At 38.5% G+C, this 8,828-nt stretch overlaps 1 protein-coding gene across 7 annotated transcripts in view; it reads left to right on the top strand.

Annotated features, from left to right (window-relative positions):
• LOC132830283 (rab effector Noc2-like) overlaps window positions 1-7,854 on the top strand; it is a 176,021-nt gene extending 168,167 nt beyond the window's left edge. For 6 of the 7 annotated variants that reach the window (XM_060847833.1, XM_060847830.1, XM_060847831.1 and 3 more), the window contains 3 exons: window positions 2,460-2,633; window positions 3,554-3,659; window positions 7,716-7,854. In XM_060847833.1, the coding sequence (XP_060703816.1) occupies window positions 2,460-2,633; window positions 3,554-3,636 (257 nt within the window). In that variant the 3' untranslated portion in view covers window positions 3,637-3,659; window positions 7,716-7,854. The remainder of the gene's footprint in view (window positions 1-2,459; window positions 2,634-3,553; window positions 3,660-7,715) is intronic. The other variant, XM_060847827.1, reaches the window with a different exon arrangement.
• Window positions 7,855-8,828: the final 974 nt, after the last annotated feature.

Consider the following 8,828-nt stretch of genomic DNA (forward strand, 5'->3'; position numbering starts at 1 on the left):
TTAACCATGCTCTATCCCTTTGAGTCACAGCCCCAGGCAAGAAGTGTCCTGATCCCTGACTGGTGCCTCTGTATCTCCCAGACTGCATTAGCCCTAAACCTCTGGACAGGCTGCTATGCAGCCACAGCACTTACCGTAAGGTGTGTTCTGGACTATAGAGGCTTGGACACCCAGGCTGAGAGAACCCTAACCCAACGCTTGATCATAGTCAATTTCCTGGATTGGCATTAGAGTCTGTCATTCACTTACTGTGGTAGGATTGACGGATGCATCCTTGGACTTTGGTGAGGATTACCCGCTGGAGATGCTAAGACCTGGCTGCTTTGCTGCTGCACGAACTGTATATATGCCATGTGAGCTGCTGGCGCATGGTGCAGGTGAGAGATTGATGGAGTGCAATGCCATTCATCAAGATGCATGCACGCCGTTCACAGAGGACTGTTGGCCAACAGGTCAAGCTTGTGTGATTGTGCTAATAGACATGGTAAGGCAGGGATACTATGAGCATGCAGTTGACACTAAGTGAAGGAGCATTAACAGAGCAAGTGAGCAGCCCTAAGATATACATCCTGGTCCAATGTATGAGCTGGGTGTGTCCCCCTTTGCACAAAATGTCTTCATAGCAACCTTTCAATGCTAGTTGCCAGTGCTCCCTCCAATGCAGTTCAGAACTTTGTAAGTGTCCTGCAAATGAATCAGGGAGGTACTATGAGAGTTCTGAGAGGCTGGGGGTTATTGATGCCAATTCTTTGAATGAGGGGACATGTGCTGGTGTCCGTGGGTCATGCCCTGGAATGCTGTTTATTGCTGAGCTACATGGTGATTCTTCACAGCCAGCGATAGCTGGAATTGCCAGATGGCTGCTCTGACTTCCATATTGAGAATTCTCGATGTCTGTCTAGTTCATTTTTTTTTCGGTCGCCTAAACTGAGGAGATTCTAAATCGCCTGTTAATATTTTTTTCTTTTTTTCTCTCAAATTCCTGGTTACATTTTTTTTCCTTTTACCCCCACACTGCTGCCTTACTGTGGTAGTGCTGATTTTTCCCCAGCACCCACATTGTATGTGTGTGCAGGTGTAGGACACAATGAAGAACAACAAGTACATAATTCTTTATTTATATTTCACCACCAGGAAGAAAGGAAACACCAGAGTGGCCAATGACAAGCAATGCCCTTCACAACAAAGGGCAAAGCTGTGTGATCAAAAAGTGAAGGGGAGGGCAGGGATTAAATCAAAATAGAGTTGGAGGGGAACTAAAATGCTCCAATCCCTGCGGTGCCCACCTCTCCCTGAACAGTTCAAGTGTGTTGCTAGACACAGTGTGCTCCTTCTTCAGGGATACCCAGGCTTGAACATAACCACGGAAGAGGGGCAGGCAATTGGCCACAATGACCCCTTCTACGCACACTGCCTGGACCTGCTTATGGCCAGTTTGGCCAGGCCCAGGAGCAGACCCACAAGGAGATCCTCTGACCTACCTTCCCCCTTCCGCCCGGGTGTCAATGTCCAGTTCATTTGGGAAGATGGGAAACTTAATGTCAGTGCGATGAGTTGTGCTCTTAGTAAGGTGTTTAATAAGCTATAGTCTCCTTAAACAGGCACTGGTCACTGCCCTGCAAGAATCTCACCTCAGCATCTGGCAATTGTATAAACAGTACAGCGTGTTGTTCCTCTCTGAGACAGGCCTTACTGGAATTTGCTGATGATTCTGCCACTCATTTCAGTCTAAGCCATATCTTTCAAGCTCCCATAATATTCTGCCCCGTAGTTGATATGAATATATGAACCTTTTCATGATAGGATGATGAATTTACCAATTTCAGTAGAATCATTCTGCAAGGAATCAAAACTAGTCATAGAATTCCTACAGCATGGAGCAAGCCATTCAGCTCATTGAGTCCACACCAACCCTCAAAAACAATACCATCCATAACCCTGCATTTCCCATAATCCACCTAGCTTACACACTGTGGGTAATTTAGCATGGCCATTCTTCCTAATCTGCACAACTTTGGACTGTAGTGGAAAACCCATGCAGACAAGGAGAGAATGTGCAAACTCCATACAGACAGTCGCCTGTGGGTGGAATTGAACCCAGGTTCTTGACACTGTGAGGTAGCATTTCTAACCACTGAGCCACTGTACTGCCCTAATCAGGTTATTTGACTAAAGCAAACCCCTTGAGTAGTCACCTGTGATATAACTGATGTCTTTCAATTTGCTTGCAAGTTTAAAACTCCCAACTCTCCTTAAAAAGGAATCTTGAAATTCAAAGGTATAATTTAATTGGAGGAAAATATTTTGAGAATCTTTCAACTTCAAGAATAATCAGGTTGAACAAAACAGGAGGCAATTAGGACAAAATTCTGTTATGTAGATTTTTGTTTGAATTTTGAATAACTTTTTCACAGTTATATTCTCCATAAACTGCATGCTGCTAATTTATTGTTTTGCAGTTTCGAGCAATGAGCCAACCAGTAGAACTGCAGCAAGCTATAAATTAACCAACACTTCGTCTGAGAGTCGGACCAGTCTTGGTAGTGAACATGGAGGACATTCAAGTACCACAGGGAGCTACAGTGGTGATGGTCCTGGTGATGACTGCAGTGATTTTGACAAGAATTCACTAGGTTAGTACAATGTGACATTACCTTTTGTGATTCTGTAATTCAGGAAAGATTAAATGTAAACGTGTAGGGCTTAAGATAAGATTTAACATATCTGCAGTGTGCAATTTACAATTGCTGACGATGTCATATTTAAAGTTATTCTGACGGTATAGGGTGAAGAAAATGCATAACTTGTAAAAGTCTTAAGTGAGCTGCTTTCATGGAATCATTGTTATGGAAGTAACTTCTCGGTATAAGGCAATTAAACTGACAGTATTCCCGTTCACAAGCACATTATAAATCTATATTTAATAAAGTAATAAATGATGTGTATTGCTCCCAATAAAATTACATTTTATTGTGGAAGAACTTACTTAGTAATGTAACTTAGTATCGTCCTGTTCATTGATGGTAATTTGAGAACTTTGAGGTTATGTTGGTTCAGTTAAGAATTATGAAATTAGCAATTTGATAATCAGTAAAGGAATATTACCAATTGAATAACTGGGAACACTGGAACAAAAAAAGTTGCAAAATACTTTTGGCTCCAGTTTCAATATAGGTGAAGTCCTTAAGTTGACAAAATGGAGTTATGAATCCTGAAAACTTGTATTGTCATCAGACCTGCTGGAAGTCATCATTTAGATACATGTTTGAAAATTATTTAAGTAAACAGCAATGCAATTTTAATTTAACAAATAGACAGTGATTCACTTGATCATCCCGAAAGAAGCACAGGCCATTTGGTCCATTTAATCCATTCTTATATCAAAATACTTAACATCATTAAACAATCTCTTGAATGACTCTCATTTTTTCTGCCACTGTTCATAATATTTCACATATTTGAAAGACCAAATGTTTAAATGTACTGAAAATGCATCTGAATTGTATGCCACTTCTTCTAACACTGACTATTATCATAATTGTCTCTTTTGTAGCAGATGAAAGCAAGCATGTCTGGCAGTTTGATAAAACTAGAACACAAGGGCGCAACATGGCAGATACTGGAATTCTGAAATAAAAACAGAAAATGCTGTGAGGCAGGTGAGGCAGCATTTTGTGGAGAGAGAATCAGAGTTGATGACTTTTGTCAGAACTGAAGAGCAGGAGATGTAAACGGTTTTAAGCAACTGCAGTGTTAGGGAAAACAGAGGATGGGGACGAACAAAACAAGGCCTGTGATAGGGTAGAAGAGATTAAATGACAGAAGAGATCTAAGGTAAAGCAAAAGGTGACAATGATTGGATTAATAATAAAAAATTATAAAGGAGAAACAAAAGTTTCACCAACAGCTTCTGTTCAAAAAAGGGGCAAAGTTTATAATCTGAAACGAAACTCAACAGCTTGAATTTTGGTATCATTACTCTGAAATGAACAGTGGTGTTTGGAGTTTGCACACAGAACGTTATGCACTTAAATCTAGAAGTTGCTTGCTGTCATCACTGCTGCTGGGTAAGTGGTGATCACTTTGCCTTGGCACCAGATTTAATCTGCTGTCAAGAAAGGGAAGTCCATGGAACAAGATCATGCGAACACAGATGCTTAGATCTTTGTAGACATATTTGCCACTGGCTTTAAGAGTGCACTTGTCTATATGCTTTGGACAGTCTGGTTAGCATCTGCCCATCTCTTAATGAACATGATATTTTCTTCATTCTACTAGTACAGTATTTCTCTCCTACTCCATTACAAGCTGTTATCTAAACTGCTCTTATAACATCACAATGGAACTTGTTAAGAATCAGTCACATTGTTATGTGTCGAGAGTGTGCTGCTGGAAAAGTACAGATGGTTAGACAGCATCTGAGGAGGAGGAGGAGGATCGACATTTCAGGCTAAAGCCCTTCTTGATGAAAGGCTTGTGTCCGAAATATTGATTCTCCTGCTCTTGGGATGCTGCTTGACCAGTTATGCTTTTCCAGCACCACACTCTCAACTCTGATCTCCAGCATCTGCAGTTCTCACTTTCTCCACATTGCTATGTGTCAAGAGTCAAATGTCAGCCAGATTAAATAAGGAAAAGCCCTAAGGAACATTAGTGAAGCATTGATTTCTTTTTTTAACAACCAACAGTGCTGGTCGATGTCAACTAGCTTTACATTTCAAATTTCACCATCTATCATGTAAGATTCAAACCTGTGTCCCAAGAGCAATGAGCTGGAGTTCTGGGGTTACTAATCTAGTGACATTGCCTTCCCCTTACAATCACGGCAACTTCCTTCCTAATGCTTTTGATTGTCTTCCTTTCTTCTCAACTGAGAATCCTTTGCCAACAGCACGCACAGGCATACACACCTACGTGCACACACACGGACGCACGCACACATTTGTTGCATTTCTTCATGTTTTGCTCCACCAGCTATTTTGTTTGATGGATCATCTTCCACATTTACCACCAGCATGAAGCAATCACCTACTTCCACCTCCGTTTGTTCCTCTGAGAGACCCTGGTGCAGTCCTCAGCCATACACACCAGCTATACCCTTTCCACTGGTGCCAGCCTGTGCCAGTAGAGGCAATTCAACATCTGCAACTATTTCAGTCAAAACCTTTGCCTTGATACTAAATTGAAAGAATATAAATTTTAAAAACAACACAAATAAATATTTAAAATCACAAAATAGATGTTTTATTTGGAATCGCTGAATAGGCCCTTGAACAGTAGGAGGTTAAGAGTAAAAGAGCGGTTGCTGATGATAATGACTTTGCTGTTTCTATTCATAACTTCTTTAGAGCTTTGCACTTGTGTCTTTACCTTTCCCATTATAGTTTCATTTTCTTTGCATCTCAACCTTTTTGCCATTTAATCCCTCTTTTTACACATCCTATCTTTTCACGTTCTCTTTTGTTGTTCCCCCCAATCCACCTTCGCTGCCTTTTTTCTTGCTTAAATTCAGTATATATCAAATTGTTTCCAGTTCTGAAGAAAGGTTGACTTGTAATGTCGTTTCTGCCTCCACAGATGCTGCCTAACCTCCTGACTATTTCTAGCAGTTTGAGATGAAATCATAAGATTGCTTCAAGCATGTTTCATGATTGTTTAATTTAGACCATACTTTTGAGTCTTTTGGTTGCTGTTTAAGTGTATTGCACTCTTGCACATATTGTCTGGAAAGGAGGGTTTTGTTTTAGCCTTAGAATAGACATAATGGTGTCTTCGTTGGTAATCATTATTGTATTGGCAACCTCTTCTGTATGAATGTTGTATTGATCTGAAAATCAATGTTTGAAATTATCCTTTAGTTTTCTGCTTGGTTTTGAAATTATAACAGTTTTGTGGAAATTTTCTTTCACGTTATGTTTTTCAAAGGTCTCTATTTAAAGTGTTCCCTCATTGTATAGACATTCTGTATTCCGTAATAAAAGCTATTATTTGCTACATGCATATTTCAACACAAGTTATGCAGGTTTGATACACAGTTTCAATTGATGCCATCAATTAAATATGCCACATCAAATTTGGTATGCGCATATTGAAAACTGAATAAAACATGGCTAATTTTTTAAATGATCAAATTTAGGAAGACCTTTGGATTAGGAGGTCAAATACAATTAACATTTTTTATGAAAGGTGTATCTGCCTATTAATGCAAAGCCTGTTTTGCCCTATGTATTATCAACATGAGACAGAATATGCACTGGTTTTACTGTATGGCTACACAGAAAAGAATTACAAACACATAGCTGCATGCAGTTTGATTCTAAAATGTCAGTTTCTTACAATTGACAACAGAGGTGTCAGTGCTGTATGTAAAAAAAGTCAAATATCATAGTCCACTTTAGAAAGGTTGGACAGGAGAGTCTGTTATCATAAATAAATAATATTTAAATAAATCTAAAAATAATTGTCATGTTTTAACACCAAGTTCATTGCAACATATCATGCTCTAAGCAGTATATTTCAATACAATTCAATTCTATTATATGCTTGTATTTTAATGAGATACCTATTTGACACAGTAAAAAATCTGTGCAATGTATGTCACTGTTCTGGTGCAGGCAGACGCTGAATTCTGACAGTCATTCTTTGCGCAGCTATAGAGACAAAAATACAAAACTGGGCGTATTACCTCTTTGATTGCTGCCCCTTTGCAAATCATCATGTGGCTGTGTTTTAAAACATAATTAGTGACAATAATCAAAATACCACTTTGTTTTCTGGTGCATATTTATTTCAGTGCTTCCCTCACCATAATAATAATAATAGTAATGCTATTTACTCTAATTGCCAAAACAACAATTATTAGCATTGCTATTCATATGTTAATTTTAAACTCTGACTTTCGATATGTTGCAATGTGGAAATCAATATGATTCCGAGCACTTCACTGATGATGGTTATGCACAAGACTTCTGAGCAAATATTAGTATTGTTACTTTTAAATTATATCTACACACTGCAGTCAGAAATGTTAATTTAATCCATCTTCACAGAAGGAAAATATTCAAATTATGTAACAGTTATAGAGGAGTCTAGTGATTCTCCATAAGAACAGATAAGGGGAGCAAACATGTGGCCAACACTATAGCATTTGCCCTGTGTGGTGCGCTGTTGTATTTATTTTAATTCTGAGTGTAAATGATGCAATAAATTGCACTAACATCATGGCAAAAATACTCTACAACAAAAACTTGTTTAGACAAGAAATGTGAGCTTATTGCATTATAGTTTGTGTAATGTTACTAAACTTATTATGCCAAATGTAGTGCAAGCGTGAATATTGATTATATAGATTAAAGACTTTGGCACTATTTTGTTGTTGAGTGAGGCTAGTTGTTCATTTTGTTTGAAGGCAATACAATCTACATTTTTAAAAAAATCTAAATGCAGGGGAAAATATCCTGGGAAAAGCCTAGTTTAAAGAATATGGCAAATTTTGAATTGGCTTCACGGATATTTTTATTGAAATTCTTGCTTTTGCCTTTTTGAATCCCATGTTTCCCAGTTTCATGTCCCTTTTTGATCCAGTGTAATTGAGAAAATAATTGTTTGCTGCTTTTCGTCCTTCCAGCACAGGGATGACATGTACATCTTAGTCTGTTGGGGTAATACATGCTCTGTTAAGTGTTTTAAAATGAATCTCTTTATGTCTGCTACAGGTTGTCATTGAGTGGGCCAGGGTCCAGGCATCCTCCCAATCTCTGTCATCCAAGGATTGCCCCTGTTCTCCTTCCCAAGACACCCGGGTTGGAGCTGTTGGTTCTGATGTCATATGAATAAAAGAATTGTATAAACTGACGCAAGTCCTTGAGTCATTTTTTTTAGATCACATAGCTTTAACTCCAGAAGAGTTCATTTTCTGAACTTGTCGCTGGATAACGTTGTAGCTTGGGAAAATCTTTGCTGTAACAATCCACAGCTGAATCTAGTATGTTCCAGTTATTTAATCTATTTTATTCATGAGATTTCCAAGTGTGCAAAATCCTTTTTGAACTCTATTGTTAAACACCACAATCCCAGTGCGCTGTTGTGAAGCTTTAGTTGCTACGTGTCACTGAGGCAATAAACCTGAGTAGATGTTTGAATTGTTCATGCAGTTTCACGCTGGCTTTTAAGGTTAAACTTGAGCAGATATTTCTTCATTTGTGGCTATGTGAAAGCGTTCTTAAGATTTACAGAGAAGCTGAAATCTAAATTTGTGACTGTATTGTCTGCTATATGCAACTGTTAGACTGCAGAAGGTCATGGGTAATTATTTACCACGTTCCAGTTGCACATTGTGGTGCCTAAATAAACTACAATTTAATTATATGGAACTCTAGAGTAGCTAAGAAAATACTTTAAAAGTGCTAGAATTGCTTATAAATCTGCTGCCTTTGTTTTATCCTTTTCTCTAAGTTTCTTTTAGTCATTCACAGGATCAGGGCTTTGTTGGCTAGTCCAGCATTTATTGTTCATTCCTAATTGCTGAGAGGGCAGTTCAGAATCATGCTTATTGCTTTAGGTGTGGTCTCACATTTAGGCCACACCAGGTAAGAATGGCAGCTTTCCTTCCTTAAAGGACGTCAGTGAACCGAATAGATTTTTTTGAACAATCAACGATAGTTTCATGGTCATCTTTAGACTCTTACTGTTGAATACATATTTTTACCATCTGGATTGGCAGGAGCCAAACCTGTGTGCCCAGAATATTACCTGGGTCTCTGGATTAATAGTGTAATGATAATACCACTAGTCAATCATCTTCCCTTTTCAAAAATTCTGTTTAGATG

The sequence above is a fragment of the Hemiscyllium ocellatum genome, chromosome 31 (assembly GCF_020745735.1).
Source record: "Hemiscyllium ocellatum isolate sHemOce1 chromosome 31, sHemOce1.pat.X.cur, whole genome shotgun sequence".
Classification (NCBI taxonomy): Eukaryota; Metazoa; Chordata; class Chondrichthyes; order Orectolobiformes; family Hemiscylliidae; genus Hemiscyllium; species Hemiscyllium ocellatum.